Genomic DNA, 23,263 nt, shown 5'->3' with positions numbered 1-23,263 from the left:
TACGTACTTAAGGTATAACACATACTCCGTTTTTTTTTTTTTTTTTTTTCAATAAACACATACTCCATACTTGGTATTTGATTAGTGAACTAAACATTCATCTAAAATTATTAATAGTTTATGATTGATTGGGATCACCAATAACGTGGCGGTTATCATCTAGGTACGTGTATTACCAGGTCTAGCAGCCTATAAGAAAGATCGATGTGTACGTACAAAATTCCCTTTCACTACGTGCATGCCAGGAGAATCATCTGATGGCCAAGTCAGTACTACACGGTTGCATATTTGAACTTTCAAAGCCTTAAAAAAACAACTTATCAACTACACTTCATTAATTATAAAACCTTAAAAACAACTTAATTAAATTAGACTATAACTAAATCAATGATAAACTATTACGGAGTATTAATGATAAAGGTTCAGAACCACCCACTAAGGAGACATTTCATGCCTAGATTATTAACGACGTGCATTACAGCATGCACATATACAAGTCAGCGTATAGATATTATTTTCATTACAAGGGTTGCTTAGCCTAGTTATAACAAACACGTAAACATTACTATTTGACTTTTTTCATGTATATTACTTCGTATTTACTTGTAATATTTTTTTCATCAACAATTTATTAATATTTATTTGTTTAATTATGCATAGTGTGCTGGGTGTGACAGCTTGCATGATGCTAAGTGAACAATTTATCCATAAATTATGCAATGGTGATTCAACCACAACCTTTGATGTCAACTATTTTTTACTCCGTATTTGATTTGAATCAATTCTCGTCCACATCATCTATCCTTTGGTCTTTGTGGCTCTTTCTCACAAGTAATACTGGCCGTAATCATCATACCCTCACCAGAAATTTAACATTTTAGTATCAGTGGTATTAACATACGTTAGAGGCATATTGGAAAGCAGAATTAGTCCAACTACTGTCGTTTATCTTTGTCCAACATACTTGTATTGCCGTACAATAGTTTAGTTATAAAAACTTACTATTTTAGTATTATTACGTAATCCATCAAAAAAAAAAAAAAATTAAATAAATAAATTGAATTTTGAAGCTTTCCACAACGCTGATGTCAAACTAGAACCCATCTCCTTATTTCTATTAACAATCAGACATTTAAGTATTCGTATCAATATATCATACATTAATTAATCATACTAGAAAGTCGATATTTCTACAAATTGCCTAGTGCAAAAGATAATTGTATGAATAGAAAGTTAAAAGAAATGTTACGCGTTTAAAGAAGTAGAGGTAGACTAACAGTCTTAACATATGCAACTCTTTTCATCATAAGCTCATAGCCTAGAAATAGATCTACCTACCTCCTCAATCCGTACAGTAGTAAGCAAAGTAATGTCCACTCAATTACAGGATAAAAAGCATTGGAACCTAGTTCTTACTTCTTAGGTGGAGTGCTAATAAGTTAAGATAAATTACAAAAAAGTAATCATCATATCAAGTGAAATACGGAGTAACAATGCTATAGAATTAAAATAATGCTAGGTGCCTACATCCGAATAATAATGAAGCTAACACATAAATTAAAATGACTGAAGTTTAAGTAGAAAATATAGGTGGTTCACAAAATTAACCCCATAATTAATCCGTTCAAAAACATAATCTTCAAAGTCCAAGGCAAGAGATAAAATACAAAGGGAAAATTTGTCAATATTATAAACATGATTTTTTTTTTTTATGAGAAAATATGGATGATTGGGTTTGCCCTACGGCACTGCAAGTGTTAGCCAGCAGCTTAGTTTCATTCGTACGTTGTTAGCTACTACCCTTACCTAAACAAAGGTGCTCTTAAACTTCCATTTGTTCCACCACTTTAATGCCCCCACTTGGGTTACAAGTTTGCATTGCCAAGCTCAACTTATAAGCTACTGTAAAAAAATCCTTTTACTTTAATACTTCAGTGCATCGCAGAATTTTTATTTTTATTTTTTTCACTTTGGTAAAAAAAAAAAATTATTTCTTTAATGTGCACAAAAAAGACATAGAAATCTTATCAAATGGCATCCAAAAATAGCAAATATACTAGGAGTCCGGGATACTGTCAACGGGCATGCTAAAGTGATAACAAAACATCAATCGTGGATAGCCAACAAAACATAAATAGTAGTATTCAGAAACTATCGTCACCCGTGACATCGATCTGATACTTATTTAATTGTGGATTCTCAACAATTATCTGGAGCAGTTCTTTTCTGAAGGTTCCTGAATCCTGCTAGATTACAGGAAACTAGACATGAGTCTGAGTCTGACCAGCCGCCATATTGCATATTCTACTCTTCTAAACGTGTTTATAGATAATGCAACTATACTAAATACTTTATCCTAAAACTCTCCCCCCCCCCCCCCCCCTTTTCTCTCTCCTTAATATTTTCTTCTCTCTCTTTCTCTCTCTCTCTCTCTCCTCCAATGAGTGTGTGCTACACGTTGGATTAGGGAGATATATCTCGCATGTTTACTCAAAAACTTATAAAATTAGCTGCTGACCTGTTTGGCTGAACAATTATAATAGCATCACGAAAGAGCTCAGTCAAATCAGACATTCAAGTATATGCACCATTACAGCTGAAACAACAGCTATTTTGCCCCTTCACATGCAAATTTGATCTGCTTCTTGCTTTCTGCTCGGGATCACAAAATCTACCTGCAAAAGAAATTATAATTAGTTCATTAAGCTTAAAAGAAAACTCATCTCACTTTAAGGGGCACACAAGGCGATCTGTCAAATCATCAAATTAACACATACACAGGCAAAATGTATACAAGGAAACTAGTCCTATCTTATTCTTACCAATTAGATAAACAAAAATGCACATTATTACCAGCACAATAAAAACTACTTCGTATATAAACAGTTCTTAATTCATACCCCATTTGTTTCTAAACATTCGATGTCTAACTTTGACTTTAATTTTTCTATTATATTACATCAACAAAAATTGTAAATATTATACTACAATCAAATTAATTGCAAATGCAACTTTCAAAATCTTTTCATAAAGAAAAGACAAATATTTTAGCATGCAAGGTCCATTGCCACAAAGTCCAAAATAGCATACACTATCTCAAATTCTAAACCAAACATATAAGCACTCCCAATAATACACCATCCTCCATACCAACACAAATCTCTAAGAGGGAATAATTTGAATTGCCACTAATTAGCTTAAATTTGCAACTTAACTACTATACACCTTCCAATTTACAAACTAACTATTAGACAAAAATTAGAATCAAAATTAACAAGGGAATAAGTAAATTGCAAGTTCACACAATGAATACACTTCAGTTTTGATAATACAGAAAAGTAAAAAAAAAAAAATCAGTTGATAAAGCATGATACGGAGTAAAACACACTTGACGGCAGGAAAAAAAAAAAAAGTAATTCTTAAATGTCTTCTTGCTGATGATTTAGTTACATCAAATACCCTGTCAAGAAAGAGAAAGACAGCAAGATTCGTTCTACTAGTGAACGTTGCTTGCATGGACAAATATCATCTCCTTCAAATTAGATAAGTACAAACTACAAAGTAGACCAATTGAAACTCGCCCCCTTCTCGAATAAACACAATATTATATTTGTTGTCGGAATCAAAAAAATAATAACAATAAAAATAATGATTCCTGTTGTGGATGTGTCTAGGTTGATCCTAGCAGCCCGCTCTCACCCAAAAACATAATTTACAGATTGATAAATAAGAATAATAAAAGCTTCACTATTGTATTATACCCATAAATTATAAGTTTGCCTGGTAGTATATTTTAAACTTTGTCAAATACTTAATATTCAGGAGAACTCATTTAATATTTATGTTAAATTCTAAGTCAGCCTAATTATATAAACGTACAATGAAACACGTAGATTCAGCTTTTTTAATTCCTAGGATGGAATAAATCACAATGGCAGTACAAGCATTGAGTATAAAATACAGGCACAAATGTCAACGAAGCCAATTTGTCGAAGGATCAAAGCTTAACAGAGTCAAATGCTCCTTATCTTCTTTTCTTTTTATTTTTCTTTGGCTAGGTAAAAGTCAAGGGTTGCAAATATGTGATCCACGATAGCAGAGGGATAGACTTAGTAACATAATTAAAGGTAAAATTGTTTGTGTGCTCCACTTAGCTAAAAATAAAAGGGATGTTTACGCCAACTCACTACAAAACATAAATAGCATGCACGTCCGCTTAAGCAGTTAATTCAAGCTACTATATAGCTGTAGAACTATATGACAGCAGCCTATAATAAGAACCTAGAAAGACTATGGGCTAGGTCATATATTGATTTTATACTCAATATCCTTGCACTATAATTAGGCAAATGGTACCACTCAGCAGAAGACATGCTCCAAATTTAAACACAAAGGAGCGCTTTCAGCCTTCTCATGTTTTCAAACCTTAAAATACTTTAAGATAACAGATTTACATGTTCATGACAAAGCACTACTGCCACATCATAAATAGCATCAGCATTACCAATACAGTAATCCCTTTCTTGTTAGCATGTTGAGTGACCAAACCTATTCCACAACAAATGTAATACTCAAATCATTTTGTTAACATGAGCCATAACCCTTCACACTAATCCAACCCATTTAGCTATAATAACTCACTTTTACAGGTCAGAATTATGTCGAAGTAGTTTAATACCATGCCAACTTATTGACTAATTCATTCATCAAAAAATTACTGAAGTTACATCAGGTTTTGCCAAATATGTATTGGAACACACAAATATGCCATAAACATGTTAGGGCCTATATAGTTCACCTTAATTCTATATTTCATTTTAATAGATAAGTTATAATTATTCAATGTCATTTATCCCAAAATTGTTTCAAAGTTATCTCTATGATTCGAGTATAAATCAAAACAAAAATGAGAGAAAATTCTATTAGCACCCTCAAAAATTTTAACAATTGACTTGTTATAAATAACAGCGATGAATTGAAATTCTAATAGAGTACTAGCATACTAGCATACTAGTGTTTGCTAGTACAATAACTATTTTACCCTCGTTAAAAGAGAAAAAGCGAGCATAAATTTCTTTTAAATTGTTTATTTCAACAAAATTGTGTACAAAGTATATACAGAGTAACTTTTAGAAATTTCTATATATATATATATTATATATTGTGTATATAAAGATATTTTATATTGTATTGAAAATTTAGGAATATGTACAAAACATCATACAGGACAATCATCAAGGACCGAGGGAGTGTATTTTGTGTGTGACGGATATGTTTCAAAGTGCCAATGTGATATAACCTTATCTTATTTTATTTTATCTTATTTGAATAAGCAATAGTTCTTGCAGTGCAATAAGGTGAGTTAAACAAGGCCTAACTAAACATTAACATTATACGGAGTATTGAATTATATATGTCAATCACGTAGACATTGTAATGGACCAGGCCCAAGGCCTAAAGCCGCCAATTACCAAATTCTACAAGAGAAGAGAAAAGAAGAAAACAGAGGATCAAGGCTGTCAAGAGTTAACCACCATAACAGCACAAAAGCAAAGGAAGGAGTTGGCAAACGAGACAAAAACAGTTAAGCTTTGAAGATAGCAGTACAGCAGCAAGTAGTGGAACCATGGCAAGCAGCATTGGTAGAGTATGGGCAATAGTAGTAGTAACAGCTAGTTGTGAACCTCCTTGTATATAAATTAAGAAGAGAGTAGTAGTGAAGGTTATGAGATTAGTCTATTTGAATTTTGAGAGTTGTATTTTAAAGATACTAACTTGGAGAGTTGTAGCCTCGAGCTACTTAGCTAATTCAATCAATTAATCTTGCTGTTGCCTATTTGTGTGCGTTGTTCATTGTTTATATCTGAATATTCTTGTGTGAGGGTGTAGTCTATTACAGATGTTTAAGTGTTTAATCAACTAAATGGGTTCAAAAACTTCAACATCAAGCCCCTTATTCATGTCAGATAGTTACCATATTGAGGCGTAAAATGAGGTTGGGCAGAAACCATTTTCCAGAAAAATTGATTCACCCAACTTCCTTGTTTGGTCAGTGAAGAGGTATAAATAATTTCTCTAGTTAAATTGTTTTCGAGATGGCAGAAGTTAGTTTCCTAGGTGGAAGTTGACACAAACAGACACAACCATAAAAAATAATTGAGTCAGGTTAACTTGCTCATCAACATGGAGGACTGATATAGCCACTATTCAGTCAGTAAAGAGGCCTATGTTACAGAAGATCTTATTAACGGAGCAAACTCAGAATTGCTGAACTCGTACACCAAGTAGGATGTGCAGAAGTTTAAACATAGTTTGGCCATAATTTAGTGCAGATAAAAAAAGCTTCAAGTGAGTTAAGAACCATAAACCTTTAGACTACAAGAATTTTTAAATTTTTCTCCTTAACATGAGGTAATTAACCAGAATAAAAATCCCCAGAAATACGGAAATATTTTTTCCCTTAATAGTACTCCTTGCCTTTACACCCAAAACTCCCACTATATAATGAGTTATTTGTAGTCTATCACTCCATATTAGGATGTCCTAGGAATTCTACTTACCTAAAACAATAACAAGAAGAAGAAGACGAAGAAGAAAAACAACTTTGGGGACTGCGCACAAACAGCTAAACATTGTATAATCCAGCATTAAAGAATCTTCAATTGTTAGTTGTAAATGGAACTTATTGAATCCACCTATGTTCACTTGATTTAGCCGATTTGCCACATAAGAGACATTCCACATTATTTATTTATTTAATTAAATTTAATAACTTAATCCTACCCTTAAATCCTGAAGTTCATTGATTTTAAATCAACTCCTAACAAGTATATTGCTAAAGCACACAACTGATTATCCTGGATGGAAGATCAAGTAGTATTAGGTATGAAGATAAATCTCAAAAAAAAAAAAAAAAATAAATAAATAAATAATTAAAATTAAAAAAAATAAATAAATAAAGGGACCCAAAGTCCACCAAAATTCAAGGAAAAGGGGGAAAACTCCAATCTCACAATACAATAGAAAGGGACAAGCTGGGAACCACTCCATGAGCCTAAAGTGACGCTAAATGCACCTCTCAATTCAATAAAGATGCCAAAGAAAAATGAAGACCTCTAATCACCAAAGCCCTCACTGAACTCCCATAATAGCAAAGAAAGCAGCCTACCACCGATTTTTTCCCCTTGAGCCTTCCAAATTTCATATGTAATAACCCAGAATAGCAAATAGGACAGCTCAATGAACATTAAACACTACCCAAGCTGAACAGTCTCTGCTACCGAAAAATCGCCACATGACAATTCCAAAAACAAATGTTGTATCCTTACTAGCAAGAAAAACCAGGCACGCATTAGGAGATTAAAGACTCTTTGAATCCCTGAACTAGCAAATAATCACAGCATTCACAAGTACTAAATTTCTCCAGATTTCTGACCCAAGCAAAAGCATTCCCCTGCTATTATCCTTCCAGATGTTAGTAAAAATAGGTGAAGATTATGAATTTGGAGCACTTTGTATCTTGTAAGTAGCTACGGATGAACAAATAAACAACCCCAAGGAATCAGCCAACCACACCCTTAAACATACTCCATAAAACTTAGAAACAAAAGCTGAATACCATTTTGAATAATGTACTAAGAACTAGTAGCTTTTTTCATATACTTTAGCAGAAGCCGGACCTGACTAGAGCATGATGGGTGAAAAGTGAAAACATTGGCATATTTCATCTGTGGTTAATAACTTAATACTCTAGTCAACTATGAACACTAATCAATGCAGCGTACATCCAATGCACGCACAAGAGAATAGATTTTGCATATCTAAGAGAGTAAAAAGCACCTGAATGATCCAATGCATTGATGAGCTGACTTATTGTCACAATATCTCAGATACCTGAGCAGGAAAAATTGAACAATTATAGCATCCACAAGATAAAAATTGCGATAAAAGTGAACTAAAACCCATCACAGAATCAATAAATCTAATGAAAATTAAAACAGCATTAGGAAAATAATCGTCATCCAGTTTTTACATCATTCTGATTTGTGTTTTTCTCTATAGAAAGAGGGGGAAATGAACTAACCTGTATAGGCATCTCAGCAATGATAAGATTACTGGCTTCTTCAATGCTCTTAAGAGTCACTACTTCACCCCCGACAACCATGTTAATCACAATCCCATCTGCAGCCACTTACACAATAAATAAAGCATGGTGTTTAATAACAATATAACATGATAATCACGTAAAATTAAGTATAAAGCACCTGAAGCTAAACAAGCTGCCATCCGCCTCATATATATTTCCTGCAATCAAGAAATATGCCAGCATAATTATTCGCCAAAATAATGAAAATAAGGCAGGCATATATACTCAACAATTACTGTAAAGGCAGATTTTTTTTTTTTTTTTTTCACAAGATCAAAACATAATAAATACAGACTAACAAGAATACTAGAGCCAGAACTCAATATACACTTCTATTTCAGAGACAAACAGATGCAGATAATAGAAAAGATGATGTGATAATGGGGCCAGCGAAATCCATGTATATGCTCATTAACTACCAAGGGAGTTGGGTACAGGGGATTAGGGCATAAAGAACCTAAGCTACGACCATTCAACAAGTGAAATAAGCTAAACAGTGTTAAAATACTAAGAAAAAGAAATTGAAAAATGTAATTCACTAATGTATAAATGTCACTAATACTCAAAATATAATCACACTTGGAATAAAAACACTTTTTCCCAGTCAAAATCAAGTTTCCGAACAATTGGGTAAGGTTGTATCAAGCTTAAAGCACAAGCACAAAACAATGCAGACTGCATCAAATTTCATAAAAGCAACATATCACCTTTTTAGCTGGCAACTCATAATTTATGAGAATACGAGCAGGAAGAGGAGATTCACTAGAAACAATAGGAAGACAAGCATCAGTCACAACTACCATATGAGACTTGAGCCCTTCTTCCTCATCTTCACCCCCTACAGCACTTTGGTTCCACTTGACGACTGCATGACGGAAATTCTCAAGTATTTGTGCACGATCTGATTCAGCAAGATCACTATACTGCCAATAATTATAAAATAAAATCCATAAGTAGTTGCACTGAAAATCTGAAATCTTCTCCACATGCCCCCAAAAAAATGCTATGAAACTGACTAGAAAAATGCCAACAATATAGTGACAGATGTCTAAGCTAAATGAGATGCCTCTTCAATCCTCACTACTAGTGGCACAGTTTTTAAACTGAGATGCAGAGTTACATTAGATAACCGTCATAGGGCGAATGTAAAACTAACTTGGTGAAACTGCATGAGGTTCTTAAAAGTTACACCTTTGTTCATGACAAGATGGAGTAATGTATAATTCGTAATTCCAAAACGAATGAGGAATGTCTAATGATCCTTGGAATGATAAGCTTTGGTCTACCCTTCTAACTTGGTCTTCCTAACTTTTAGTCTGCCAGCTCTTGGTGAAAGTGGTGGAGAACAACAAAGCCTTAGTCCCAAAATGATTTGGGGTCAGCTAGCATGAATGTTTATAGGGAACCCTACAATATAAAGCAGCCAAATTTGAAAGGAAATAACAAAATAAATAAATAAAATCAAGGTATACCTCAGCACAGCACATAGTTCCCTTTCCTAGGAAGATTGGCCCACAATCCAACCCACAATACATAAGAAAGCAGAAATGTACGAGGGAACTTGTCCGATCTATACTAAAGCATTTTAAAACATTTCTAAGAAAGTTCAAATGCTACCTGGCGGCATGGCACTCGCCTAAATTCAGTAAGTTTCACAAATTAGAAACATGATGTGTACAATACTTGAACCCATGACCTCAAATTCTCAACAATAAATACATTCCTGATAAGGTATGTCATTTGTTTTTCTTTGATTTTCTTTCAAAACTAAATCTAATGAGCAAGCAAGTGAGAGAGAGAGAGATGAGTGATTCACTAGAGAAGCCAATAAAGTGACAGGTACGAGCCTTCAAATGTTTTGTTACAAGGTCAGATTCGCAGAAGCTTAGAACCTGCCATCTAGGAATTGCAAAAGTGGTCTTAAGGCTTACTAAGTTGATAAATTGACACCAAAAGCACAAGATGAAGGGCAGCAACTTTGGCATATCTAAATTGAAAACATGCTTCTTCTTATACTATTTACTACAAGTGATCATCATTAAGAAGTTCATTTTGCTCGAGCAAGTTGTTATTGGCTGGAAATCTGGAATGCCATGAATTGACATGTAGTTACCGGTAATTAAAAATAATTGTGCAACATCAATATTGCCACTAAATAGCTTATCATTCCATGGATCATTAGGCATTCTTCATTCATTCTAGAATCACAAATCATATATAACTCTCTTGATTTTTCAAAGGGAGAAAATGGTACCTTACCAAAATATCATTTGTGATTGTCATGTCATCCCCACCTCTCCCCATCACCAAAATTAAGTGGAATAAATGAAGAAAACAAAGTGTCATCTACATGCAACTACAACTTTTTAACAGGGAAAGTACTATCTAGCACAAAGAAAACAAACTCCCTTTCTAGCCCTCCCGCCCCCCCCCCCCCCCAAAACCCTACCTACTCATGCTCTTAGCTCGACCAAAGGTCAAGAATGTGGTCCAGCGGAATACAAAAGTCATCTGTATCAAGTGATACATCAATTGCTTAGTAGTCCTTAACTCCTTCGCCACTACCATAGCTGGCTGAAATAGCTTAAAGGAAGAGCACAACCTTCCCAAGGCTGAGATTGAGGGTTAAAGTCCCTCCTTCAACTCCTGGCTTCCCTTCTTAGTGGTAAGGAATGGAGTAGGCCGTAGGCGGTGGCGAGTAAAATGCATAAGCTTTAGAATTAAAGATAGGCAATGTGATTAAAGTGGAATTTAGTAGGCTAAACTACAAAATCTAACATGCCATCGCATAAAAATCCAGCAATCAAAACCTAATCCTAAATTTTGTATCATAATTCATCCATAAAAAATTATCTTCCTATCAATAAAAAGAAACCTAATCACATTCAAAAAGAAAAATCTAGAAAATCAAATTAGAAACAAAATAGAAAGGATTTGAAGTGGTACCAGTGAGGAGAGAGAAATGTAAGGAAGAGATGAAACAGTTGAACAAACAGCATCAAGCTCATCACGAGAACTACAACACAGAACCATAGGAAGCCCCGATCTTCTTCCTACTACTCCAAGCAAATCAACCAATGTCTCCTGCAAATTACAAGTATAAATCAACCTCAAATTCCAGAATTTAAGATATCATCGAAATTAGGGTTTCGTGATGTAAAATTGGGGAAGAGAGAGCGATTACCATTTTGAAAGGGAGGCGATCGACGGCAAGGTAGAAGTGGCGAGGTTGCCTGCAAAAAGGGAGAATTGCGGAGTTTCCATTAAAGTAGAAGTGAAAATTAATTGGGAAAAATTGAGAGAGTGGTGAATTTACGTACCCGATTGTATACGACGGCGATTGCGCCGGTGACGGAGGGGTTTCTCCGGTGTCAGTCGCCATTTTGCGAAGTTTGATTGCCGGGAAACCGGAATAACGGCCTATCTATATACTCGTGTCTTTAATAAGTCTTTCTTTTAGGGAGCTGATTATTGAGTGGGTCGGTGGGGGGGTCTATCTCAATAGTGGGCGAGTGGATCGCTTTGTAAAGGGTTATTTTGTAAAATTTAAGGGTTTGTTTGTTTTAACGAAAAATAACTTTTTAAACTATATATTTTTTATGATTAAATAATTTTCAAAGAAAAACATAGTTGTAAAAATTGTTTTTCTTCATTTGCTTCGTATAACAAGAAATTTTATATAGGGAGGGGAAAGTATGAGTGGATATGGTATTTAAGGATTAGGGAGTACAAATGTATAATGTAGCATGTGTTCCTCTTGGAAGGAAAACATTTCTAACTTTTGGGAAAATTATTTTTTACCTTTGAGAAAATTGTTTTTCATCCTTTTACCAACTAAACAATGAAAATGAGAAAATCATTTTATAGGATAACTTTGCAAAACGAATGGATCATGAGGCTCTGTTCTTTTTAGTTCTAAATTCATCTTATATAAATTAATATGTTTTTTTGTAAGGTTGGTCACACTGTATAGCCACTTGTAAAAAAATCTGAATAACCCTGTATATAACATTAGCCATTGGCAAAGTGACCCCTATTGACAAAGTAGCCCTATTCTATTTATTGAGTGAATAGCCCTTAAATAACATAATAACGTTTATAACACTGTCACACTGACAAAGTAACCCATACATTACTAGCCTCTTTAAGAGTTATGACTCTAATAGTAGAGTAGCCCATATAACATTAAACAAAAAATCCAATAGTGACTGGCTACCCGTGTAGCCACCCACATATTAAAGTTAGTGTATATGAATTCGAACCCATAATCTCCAATATATATAGGTAATACTTTTAGCATCTCAACCAACTATTATTAATGTTTTAAGTTTCACATAATATTATAATATTCCTTTCATTTATTAAGTAAATTAAAGGTAATATAATTCATTTAGTTTTCACAATATTGGAATATAAATACATATGATGTAAAAAAAAAAAATGACATCCAAGGGACAACGCCTGAACCACTACACACACTAACTATACAAATAGTCAGACATAAATGTTAAATTAAAGCAAGAAGTACACAAACTAGCAACCCGAGACATCACTCGGGTACACGCTAGTTATATATGATAAATAAATAAAATATCTCATCTTATCTTATCTTATTTTACGGAAATTATTAAGCTTTGTTGTCCTTTTATGTAAGGTGTATTAAATCTTATTGGGTTTTTTTTATATAAAGGGTCATTAGATTTTATTGGAGCTTATCAACCGTTTTTCGATTATCTAAATGTATTGAACTTATATGTATAAACTATAAAGTATTATCTTTTCCAAATTTATCAACTCGTATATTGAATTATATGAACTTTCATTAAACAAGTGAACATATACAAGATGAGAAGAGCAAAGCCTTATATTGTTTATAGTATAAACTCTCTTATAAACCACTTTTTATACAGGGAGAGGAGCATTATATTATTAAGTAAGAATTTTAGGAGAGTGATTATTTATCACAAAAAATTACTGCAATAATATATCATCAAGCTACATGACTATCATAGTTTTGAAGCCTCCATGTCCTTTTTTTTTTTTTTTTTCCTTTTACATTTAACATCAAATGTTGCACAATTTAATGGAGCACACTTAAGGTCATCCAATCTTTAAGGGAGGAAGTATAAATCAAAGGAAAATGCTATACATAGCACTTAGGGCTACTTATAAGCATTAAAAATACTCTTGAAAATTATTTAAATTTAGAAAATCATGACAAAAACACACTAATTACACTGATCTACGCGTGTTTTTGTCATGAATTCCTAATTTTATACAATTTTTAAGAGTAATTTAAATCCATTTTAAACCAAATCAATTGTAAGTGATACCAATAAGTATATTTTGGTACTGAATTGATATCCAAATTAAGAACCACCATTTGTTAAAACACCATTTATAACCTAAACATCCTCATCTTTAGTGGATCGTTTGATAGAATAGATGAATAGATTATATTAATCCAAAGAAAATATTCAAAAATAGAAATATAGAGATCCAATTGAAAAAACCAAATTTGAACACTCACTCTTTCCATACGAGAGTGTAACAAGTAATTAGAAGAGGTAGTAGCCACAAGACACAGCACCAAGTACGGTGAATATACCTAACTAAATTGACAAAAGGTCCAATCTTAATTAATTTCCCTCTTTCGTCTTCCTCTAACCTTTTCTTTTTTCTTTTTTCTTTTTCTCTCTCCTCTATTTTTTTGCTTCCGTTGGAGTAGTAGGGCATTTCTGCCCGGCGATTTTCCGTCGTACGATTCTCCACGGAACTCCGCTTCCTCCGCCCGTCTCACTTATCCTCTTTCTCTTTATTATTATCAGGTAATTAATTTGCTTTTGTTTTTTCAGTTTTTTTTATTTAATCGAGAAACCCTAATTTAGTTTCTATTTCAATCATGTCTAGATTCATTTATTGTCTGCGTATTTAATTGCTTCATTTTTTATGGTTTGAGTGATTATCGTCATTGAATTTGTGTTTTGTGTGTTTGTTTGTTTTTTTGGGTTTGGTTGATGATCAGGTGAGAAAAACGAGTGATTTGAGGATTTGATTATTGCTACTAGCTGATTATTGTGAGATCGTGAAAGGGAGGGAAATTGATTGAGCTCATTTGTATTGTGTTAATTTGGCGGTGATTAAAGGGGGGAATTATTTTTGATGCTTTTGTTGGGGTTAGGGATCTGTCGGATTTCAGGTCGATGGCCAATCCGGGTGTAGGTAACAGATTTGCATCCGTGAATCTGAATAAATCATATGGACAGTCCTTGCATTCTAATCAATCAAACAGTAGTAATTATGGATTGGGTCGGGGAAACCGGTCCAGTGGTGCTGGAGGAGGAGGTGGGGGTGGGATGGTGGTCCTTTCTCGGCCAAGGAGTTCGCACAAAGTTGGGTCGAAGCTTTCTGTTCCACCCCCCTTGAATTTGCCTTCTTTGAGGAGGGAACATGAGAAGTTTGATTCATTGGGTTCTGGTAGTGGGACTGCTGGCGGAGGTGCTGCTGGTAGTGGGGCGAGACCTTCCTCATCAGGCATGGGCTGGTCCAAGCCGAGTGCCATTGTTGGAACTGAGAGAGACGGTGTTGGTGATCGGCCATTGTCTAGTGAGGGTGTCAATCATGGGGTTCAAAGTGTTGACGGGGTTAACAGAGGTGGGGTTAGTACTGCTTATATGCCACCATCAGCTAGAACTGATGTTTCTGTGACTATGATGAGTGCTGTGGAAAAAGCAAATGTTTTGAAAGGTGAAGATTTCCCTTCTCTGAAAGCTACTTTGAGTGCTGCAAATGTGCCATCTCAGAAACAGAAGGATTCAGCTCATCAGAAACACAGGCAGGGGATGAGTGAACAGCCCACAGGAGAACAGAGGGAGAGTTTGAATTTGAATTCCCATGTTGACATGCGTCCCCAGGTACAGTCTTCCCATCACTCTGCTGGTAATGGTCTTGGTGTTAATAATAGAGAGGATCGTAGTTCAGCCAATTTCCACTCTCAAGAAAAAGGCGGAAAGCAGGATGACTATTTTCCTGGACCTCTTCCATTGGTCCGGCTGAGTCCGAGGTCTGACTGGGCAGATGATGAGCGTGATACCAGTCATGGATTGACTGAGAGGAGCAGAGACCTTGGTTTCTCAAGAACTGAAGCTTACTGGGATAGGGATTTTGATTTGCCTCGGAGCAGCTTGCCACCACATAAACCAGCTCAGAATCTTTTTGATAGAAGGGGTCAGCGCGACAATGATGTTGGCAAGGGTTTGCCGAACGAAGTCTCTAATGCCGATTCCTTTAACAAAAATTCTCGGGTACCGAGCCGAGAGGGCCATGAAGGGCAATCATGGAGAACCCCTGTTTCCAGAGATAGGTTTGGTTCCCAGGAAGTCATAAATGACAGAAACAATTTTGGTGCAAGGCCAGCCAGTGTGAATCGTGAAGCAAATAAAGATAATAAAAACTTCCCACCCCAACAAGGAGGCAACATCCGGGATGAGTATAATGTTGGACAAACTGCTAATCGGGATTATGCTGCTGGCAGGAGGGATCATGGGAGACAGCAGTGGAATAGCTCGTCGGATCTAAATAATGGTAGAAAGCCAGAGAGGGACACCCGAGACTCTTATGCCAATAATTCTAATCGATATAAATCTGAGGCTCAAAGTAACATGGGATTGAGATCCTCATTTTCTTCTGGTAATAAGGGGTTGTCTGGCAGTGATCACATACAGAATTTTGTTAGGGACAAGCGTTCCACTTCCAGAAATGAAAAACCTTATGTTGAAGACCCTTTCTCTGGATTTGATGAACAAGATCCTTTTCCTGGTGTTCTTGGGGCGGTAAAGAGGAAGAAGGATGCAAATAAACCGCTCAACTTTCATGATCCTGTTCGGGAATCCTTTGAGGCTGAACTTGAGAGGGTTCAACAGATTCAAGAACAAGAGCGGCAGCGTATCATCGAAGAGCAAGAGAGAGCTCTAGAAATGGCTCGCAGAGAAGAAGAGGAAAGACAGAGGGTTGCTAGGGAACAGGAAGAACACCAGAGACGATTGGTAGAAGAAGCACGTGAAGCTGCTTGGAGGTCAGAGCAAGAAAGATTAGAATCTATACGGAGGGCAGAAGAGCAGAGGATAGCTAGAGAAGATGAGAAACAAAGAATGATGATGGAGGAGGATAGAAGAAAGCAAGCTGCCAAGCAAAAACTTCTGGAACTAGAAGAAAGGATTGCAAGGAGACAGGCTGAAACGGCAAAGGTCAGTAGTTCTACTGCTGTTCCAGATGACATGATGCCTGTGGTTGCCAAGGATAGAGATGTCCGGGCTGATGATTTTTCTTGCTGGGAAGATGGAGAAAGGATGGTGGAGAGGATCACAAATTCAGCATCTTCTGATTCCAGTCTTAGTAGACCTTTTGACATGGGGTCCCGGGCTGTAGCAGCTAGAGAATCTTCTTTTGCTTTTACAGATAGAGGAAAACCCTTTAATTCTTGGAGACGGGATATGTTTGAGAATGGGAACAGCTCGTCTTTCTTTTCTGCAGATCCCGAGAACGGTCATCAGAGTCCTAGACGGGATGTCTCTGTGGGAGGAAAGTCATTTCCTCGGAAAGACTTGTATGGAGGGCAAGGCTACATGCCTACCAGGGGTTACTACCGAGGGGGGATTCCAGAACCTCTCATGGAAGATTTTCCTCATCCAAGGGGTCAAAGGTGGAACATTTCTGGGGATGGTGATCCGTATGGCAGGAACATGGACTTAGAAGCTGACTTCCCTGATAATGTTGCTGATAGATTTGATCTGGGGTGGGGACAGGGCAGGGGTCGTGGAGATTCTCCTTTCCCAGAACGTTTTTATCAGAATTCTGATCTGGATGACCTTTGTAATTATGGGAGGTCAAGATATCCTGCTAGACAGCCTCGGGTCTTGCCCCCTCCATCATTACCTTCTGTACACCGGACTTCCTTCAGAGGAGAAAGTGAACATCCTGATTCCTCAGCATATGAAGATGGAAACATTCAATTGAATCAGGCGTCGCGAAGTGAATCTGTTGGAGTAAGCTATCAGGATGCTCATAAAGAGCATTCAGAAATATTGGATGTCGCGGAGCAGAGTTCTATAAATGGGGAGCAAGAACTAAATCGAAGTACTACACCTGGGCGTGACTCGCAATCTTCACTTTCTGTTTCAAGCCCCCCTAGTTCTCCTACTCATCTGTCTCATGATGATTTGGATGAATCTAGGGAATCTTTGGCAGTGCATTGTAGGGCAGAAAGCCAAGATATTTCCCTTTCTGAGAATGAGGATTTACTCTCAAAAGCTAAAATGGTCAAAGGTAATACTATTGCTAGTGCGAGTTCAGTATCAGTAGGTGATGATGAAGAATGGACAATAGATAACAATGAGGAGTTACCAGAGCAAGAAGAGTATGATGAAGATGTAGGTTACCATGAAGAAGATGTACATGAAGGAGATGATGAGAATGTTGAACTGAACCATGAGTTTGAAGATATGCATCTGGAAGGGAAAGACTCTCCTCATACGGACAACATGGTTCTTGGCTTTGACCAGGGTGTGGAAGTTGGAATACCAAATGAGGATTATGATAAAAGTCCAAAGATTGATGAAAGTTTGTATAGAGGACCTCAAGTGGCTGTCAGCATCCTGGAACAAAAAGAATCCGTTGATGGTTCATGTGTGATAGTTCAAGAGTCTGAGAAAAATCTTGAGCCAACTAATGTATCAATGTCATTAGATTCTTTGAATACAGGGGTTTCTACCTCTGGTACTGTTTTGAGTGCTCAGCAGTCGGTATCATCTCCTGTTATGACGAACTCACTGTCATCTAATCAGACCTTGCCAGGTGTAGCTGCTACCAAGGGCCCTGCTGACTTGCCTGTTAAGCTTCAGTTTGGGTTGTTTTCTGGACCTTCTTTGATTCCCTCTCCTGTTCCAGCTATTCAAATTGGTTCTATTCAGATGCCTCTCCAACTTCATCCACAAATGGGTCCTTCCTTAACTCATATGCATGCTCCACAGCCTCCCCTCTTTCAATTTGGTCAGCTCAGGTATCCACCTCCCATGTCTCAGGGAATCTTGCCTTTAGCACCTCAATCGATGTCTTTTGTTCAGCCTAATTTTACACCAAGTTATACTACCAGTCAAGTGCCTGGAGGTCCACCTGCTGCCAAGCCTGTTCAAGATTCCTCACACAGTTCTGTGAAAAGCCATCAAGTTCAGCTTCCACATCTGTTGAATGCACATCAGGGTAGTGATTCCAAAGAGCTTGTTACACCAGGTTCAGGAACTAATGTTTCATTGTGTCAGAATCAAGAAAACAGCTCCAGCATGGGCCAGATTAGGCCTGACTTGGGTCAACAAGCTGACAGTTTGGGGCGTCCTTGTAATGTAGGGAGAAACCCGAAGCCTTTGTTGAATAATAGAGCATCAGAAAGTCGATTTGGGCCTTCATCATCTCATTCTGCTGTTAATGTTAAAGACTCTAGTGGGCCATCAGCCCAGGGCCAATTCTCGGGCGGCAGAGGGAGGAGATTTGCGTTCACAGCTAGACATCCTGGACCTAGGTCTTCTTCTTCTGCAAACGAGGCATCTCGATCAGATATCAATGGATTTCACAGGAAGCCACGGCGTGGTCCACAGCGATTTGAGTTCCGTGTACGCCAGCCTGCTGAGGGAAAGCAATCTTCTGTATTGCCTTCTTCTAGTTTCGCTGGACCGGATGCCAAGTTGAATTCTGATGGAAAGAGTACTGAGACACAGCCGAAAAGTGGGTTAAAGAAAGAACTACGGTCTGATAAACCAAAACAAACTGTTGATTCAGAGATTTCAGGCTCAGATCAGATTCACGTGTCTGGTTCTGGGATTGAAGAAGACAAGACAGCATTTAAAGAAGCAGCTGCAACTAGTGGGCTAGACACTTCACATCGTGCTGAAGGAAGCTTGAAAAGAAACATTGGTTCAGAAGATGACGTTGATGCTCCCCTGCAAAGTGGTATCGTGCGTGTATTTAAGCAACCTGGTATCGAAGCCCCTAGTGATGAAGATGACTTTATTGAGGTCAGGTCAAAGAGGCAAATGCTGAATGATCGGCGTGAACAGAGAGAAAAGGATTTTAAGGCAAAATCTAACAACATGAGAAAGGTATATGCCTTTTTATTTATTTGATTGATGAATCTATTATTTGTTTTCCTGAAATTTTAAACTTACCCTGTGTACTTCAGGCTCAGCGAAAATCTCGGCCTGCAGCCCAAGGTACTGCCACAACTAGAAGCACAAGCAGAGCAACTGCACCATTAAACGCACAAGCAACAAAGAGTGTTCGCTCCTCTATCGCGTCAAAAAGAGGCTTGCTAAACAATGATGTTTCTGCAACATTGAATAATGTAGGATCCCAGCCATTGGCTCCAATTGGCACTCCTCCTATAGGTGCTGATTGTCAAATTGAAGGCAAATCCCAAACTGTGAAGTAAGCACTACTTGAAGGGAAATGTTCCTTGTCTACTTCAAATTTTCTCAGTTTGCTGAAATGGTAATTATTAAATGTTTTCAGGCCACCACAAAAAAATTCCTATGCAAACAATGGGCAAATTATCGGATCTGATGCTCCTGACGTGACTTTTGATTCTCAAGGAAAGGCTGTTGATGTAGTTCAGTCATCTATTGGCTCCTGGGGTAGTCCAAGCATTAATCAGCCGGTATGCATCACATCATCAGTCGTAATTTCAATGTTTGCTTCATTGTTTCCATGTTTATTTGCTGTAAACCTAATTATAAAAGTGTGTTTTATGAAAGTCGTAATTATAAAAGTGTGGATTTATACAGTGTACACTTATTCTTGACTACTTGTCTTTCAAGCTCTAAGAATGAAATAGGATGTGTTTTATAGTATTTCTGGGGGTGGATAAGAGTTAAGAATCGTAAAGCTGTTGAAATATGTTTAATTTTATTAGTGTTACATAGTGATGGAATGAGTCACTAAATAAACTCTTGTGCTTTCCTGATGTGATTTTGGCATTAGTATTAGAATTTGAATGTTTGGTTCAGCCTTTTATTGTCCAAGTGATAAGCTGCTGTCGTCTCCTTACCTTTACTTGTAAAGGCATCATTAATTAATTTACTATTACTTTTGTTATTAGTTAAACTTGTTAGAATTTTGAATTACTTGTTAGAATTTTGAATTGCTTGATTGACTATTTGTAGGTTATGGCCTTGACACAGACCCAACTCGAGGAGGCTATGAAACCTGCTCATTTCGATACACATGTCATATCTATTGGAGATTGTGGTAGCTCGGTCAATGACTCAGGCTTGTCATCATCATCTGTCCTTGCAAAAGATAACACATTTTCTTCAGCAACTAGTCCTATTAATTCTCTCCTTGCTGGGGAGAAGATACAATTTGGTAAGTCTGGCAGCCATGAAAGTCAACCTGTGTTGTGTGTTAAATTATAGCTATCTTCTGATTGGTTTTGCTCACTGCTCTCCAGGTGCAGTCACATCTCCAACGATTCTTCCTCCAAGTACACGTGTTTCACATAACATTAGGCCTCCTGCTTCTCTCCCGATGAATGTTCAAAGGCCCCAAAGTATGCCTGCATCGCAAAATAATTGTGATGTTCTTTTTGAGAAAGGGAAACGTCCTAATGAGTTGTGCTTACCGTTAGAGGATTGTGAGGCTGAAGCTGAAGCAGCAGCTTCAGCTGTTGCTGTTGCTGCTATTGGCAATGATGAAGTTGTTGGGAATGGGATTGGTAGCTGTTCAACTACCATATCAGATCCCAAAAGTTTTGGTGGTGCTGATATGAACAGGATTACGACAGGTATTATAACTTAACTTGTCTGTTTGGCTGATTAATTAGATAGTGCTATCATGCGTATCATCCATGCTCACTTTTTTTTTTTTTTTTTTTTTTTTTTTTTTTTTTGAGATTTCATAGGCATGTCGGGTGATCAGCATGCAGTGAGTCAATCGAAGGGTGACGAGACTTTGAGCGTTTCCCTCCCTGCAGATCTGTCGGTAGAGACACCACCAATCTCGATATGGCCACCTTTACCTAGTCCTCACAGTTCTTCTAGTCATATGCTTTCACCATTTCCTGGAGGTCCAACTTCTCATTTTCCATATTATGATATGAATCCTATGATGAGGGGTCCTGTATTTGCCTTTGGCCCCCATGAGGAATCTGCTGGCCTGCAACCCCAACCACAGAAGAGCAGTGTATCTAGTTCGGGGCCATTGGGAACTTGGCAACAGTGCCACACGGGTGTGGATTCATTCTATGGTCCTCCTGCAGGATTCACAGCCCCTTTCATAAGTCCTCCTGGAAGTATCCCCGGGGTGCAAGGCCCTCCACATATGGTGGTTTATAATCATTTTGCTCCTGTAGGGCAATTTGGACAAGTCGGCTTGAGTTACATGGGAACTACCTACATCCCCTCTGGGAAACAGCCAGATTGGAAGCATAATTCCTCACCTGCCTTGGTTGGCAGTGAGGGTGAAGTGAACAATACGAATTTGGTCCCCGTGCAGCGCAGCGCTCCCAATGTACCAGCTCAGGCTCAACATTTGGCTCCTGGGTCTCCACTGCTGTCAATGGCATCGCCTTTGGCCATGTTCGAAGTGTCACCTTTTCAGGTATCTTGAAATGGTTTACAACTTTACATGAACTTAATGCACATTTTGTCCATCTCCTTTGCTGTCTGTGGCATGGAAAGTCATGATTTATTTTTGATGTGAGGTTGCAAGTGTGGGGTCTGTTTGGATGGTGAAGTGTATATATGAGCACTTAAGCCATCCTTAGGTTTTCGTAGGAGATTAAACCGTCTTGAGTTCTTGAGCAGCCTTGCTATTTGTTTTGTCTGGAGAGGGATTAACTGGTTAGGATCTGGTATAGGGCGCTGATTTCCATATAATTAACTGTTTAAATTTCACTTTGCAGTCCTCTTCACCTGATGTCTCTGTGCATCCTCGGTGGTCTCATGTTCAATCATCAGCCATTCACACTATTCCACAATCTATGGCATTGCAACAGCAAGCTGAGGGTGCAATGCTATCTCAGTCAAGTCATGCATCTGCTGATCATCACTCTTTAAATGCAAGCGGCTTCTCTAAGACCCAAACATCGTCATCACTTGAAGATGGTCGATCTTTTTCTATGAGTACAAACGCTGCTGCAACCCAATTCCCTAATGAACTTGGTTTGGTAAATCCACCAGTTTCCATTGGTTCTGAAGCTTTGGCTCTTCATATGGGGAGCAATAGCCGGTCTGGGGATTCTGTAAAGGTTGATGCTTGTGCCGAAGGCTCTGGAAGCCAAAGGAACCCACATGTTGCAGCTTCTGCCCCTAACAAAGCCCAAGCCCAAATGTCTAAACAAAAGCATCCATCTGCACAACAGCAGTACAATCATTATCAGAGAGGGGGAGGTCAGAAGAACAGCTCAGGGGCAGAGTGGTCCAACCGTAAAATGGGGTTCCATGGAAGGAATCACTCTTCAGGAGGAGAGAGGGGCTTCCCTCCTACCAAAGTAAAGCAGATCTATGTTGCCAAGCAAAATAACACCAGCGCAACTGGAACTGGAACTGCTCAATAAGCTGCAGTAAACAAGAGAAAACACTATATCCAGCTTAACACCTCAAAGATGGTTTGGGCTAATCATCGTATTGAAGCAAATTACGAAGTTGAAGATCCCTCATATTAGGTGATTTTAGAAGTACTTAGCTTTTTGTCCCGTTTGTAAGCCCTTTTAATTTAACAAAGGGTTGTAAAAGTAATGATTTAGTTTTATATGAGAGTGGAAGAAGTAAATTAAGGGCATTGGGCTTTGGATTCGACATTATAGAGAAAATATTGTTTTGTAGGGATTAATGAGAGTTTTATGTGTTAATATTGTCTCTAATTATTGTGACAATATATGGATATCTTCTCACTCATTTTTGGCAAGTAAATTACTGATAAAACTCTTTCCAACTCTTGCTTTCTACTCCTTTTTTCTTATATCTTTGATTATTTTTGTCCTTTAAAAAATTTAGCTGTTTTGGGTCTTGGGCTCTTCTTGTTGGGCTGGACAGCTGTTCATATTGGGCCTGTACAACTTTCATGACTTTC

At 37.4% G+C, this 23,263-nt stretch overlaps 2 protein-coding genes across 7 annotated transcripts; one reads left to right on the top strand and one right to left on the bottom strand.

The window, feature by feature from the left end:
• Positions 1–1,088: 1,088 nt before the first annotated feature.
• Positions 1,089–11,583, bottom strand: LOC145563098 (uncharacterized). 4 transcript variants are annotated; one of them, XR_014094509.1, is made up of 9 exons: positions 11,467–11,583; positions 11,331–11,379; positions 11,093–11,230; positions 8,854–9,069; positions 8,265–8,304; positions 8,084–8,181; positions 7,840–7,893; positions 2,519–2,675; positions 1,089–2,246 (listed from the first exon to the last, which is right to left on the bottom strand). XR_014094509.1 is itself a non-coding variant. In XM_081623509.1 (8 exons), the coding sequence occupies exons 1-7, from the start codon at positions 11,526–11,528 to the stop codon at positions 7,876–7,878; spliced, it is 621 nt and encodes a 206-aa protein (XP_081479635.1). In that variant the 5' UTR covers positions 11,529–11,583; the 3' UTR covers positions 2,481–2,675; positions 7,840–7,875. The 4 variants fall into 4 exon arrangements, 2 of the variants coding, with proteins under 2 accessions (XP_081479635.1, XP_081479636.1); XR_014094508.1 differs by having other exon boundaries at positions 1,089–2,243; XM_081623509.1 differs by lacking the exon at positions 1,089–2,246 and having other exon boundaries at positions 2,481–2,675.
• Positions 11,584–13,767: 2,184 nt separating this feature from the next.
• Positions 13,768–23,130, top strand: LOC145561933 (uncharacterized). Of its 3 annotated transcripts, none has more exons than XM_081622069.1 (8): positions 13,768–13,974; positions 14,172–19,296; positions 19,377–19,621; positions 19,706–19,850; positions 20,374–20,557; positions 20,643–20,975; positions 21,084–21,790; positions 22,095–23,130. In XM_081622069.1, exons 2-8 carry the CDS (start codon positions 14,350–14,352, stop codon positions 22,746–22,748), a joined length of 7,215 nt encoding a protein of 2,404 aa, XP_081478195.1. In that variant the 5' UTR covers positions 13,768–13,974; positions 14,172–14,349; the 3' UTR covers positions 22,749–23,130. The 3 variants fall into 3 exon arrangements, with proteins under 3 accessions (XP_081478195.1, XP_081478193.1, XP_081478194.1); XM_081622067.1 differs by having other exon boundaries at positions 20,356–20,557; XM_081622068.1 differs by having other exon boundaries at positions 13,769–13,974; positions 20,356–20,557; positions 21,093–21,790.
• Positions 23,131–23,263: the final 133 nt, after the last annotated feature.

The sequence above is a fragment of the Chenopodium album genome, chromosome 10 (genome assembly GCF_948465745.1).
Source record: "Chenopodium album chromosome 10, dcCheAlbu1.1, whole genome shotgun sequence".
In the NCBI taxonomy this organism is placed as follows: Eukaryota; Viridiplantae; Streptophyta; class Magnoliopsida; order Caryophyllales; family Amaranthaceae; genus Chenopodium; species Chenopodium album.
This window is presented reverse-complemented; position numbering and strand designations above follow the sequence as displayed.

Bases quoted from the DNA above. Each gene is read 5' to 3' on its own strand.
- LOC145561933 (XM_081622067.1), top strand. From the start codon at position 14,350: ATGGCCAATCCGGGTGTAGGTAACAGATTTGCATCCGTGAATCTGAAT. The intron at 19,622-19,705 runs GTAAGCACTACT...AAATGTTTTCAG, and splicing joins GGCAAATCCCAAACTGTGAA to GCCACCACAAAAAAATTCCT. The intron at 19,851-20,355 runs GTATGCATCACA...GACTATTTGTAG, and splicing joins GTCCAAGCATTAATCAGCCG to GTTATGGCCTTGACACAGAC.
- LOC145563098 (XM_081623509.1), bottom strand. From the start codon at position 11,528: ATGGCGACTGACACCGGAGAAACCCCTCCGTCACCGGCGCAATCGCCG. The intron at 8,305-8,853 runs GTGATATGTTGC...TCTTGATTGCAG, and splicing joins ATGAGTTGCCAGCTAAAAAG to GAAATATATATGAGGCGGAT. The intron at 8,182-8,264 runs GTGCTTTATACT...AAGTGGCTGCAG, and splicing joins GGCAGCTTGTTTAGCTTCAG to ATGGGATTGTGATTAACATG.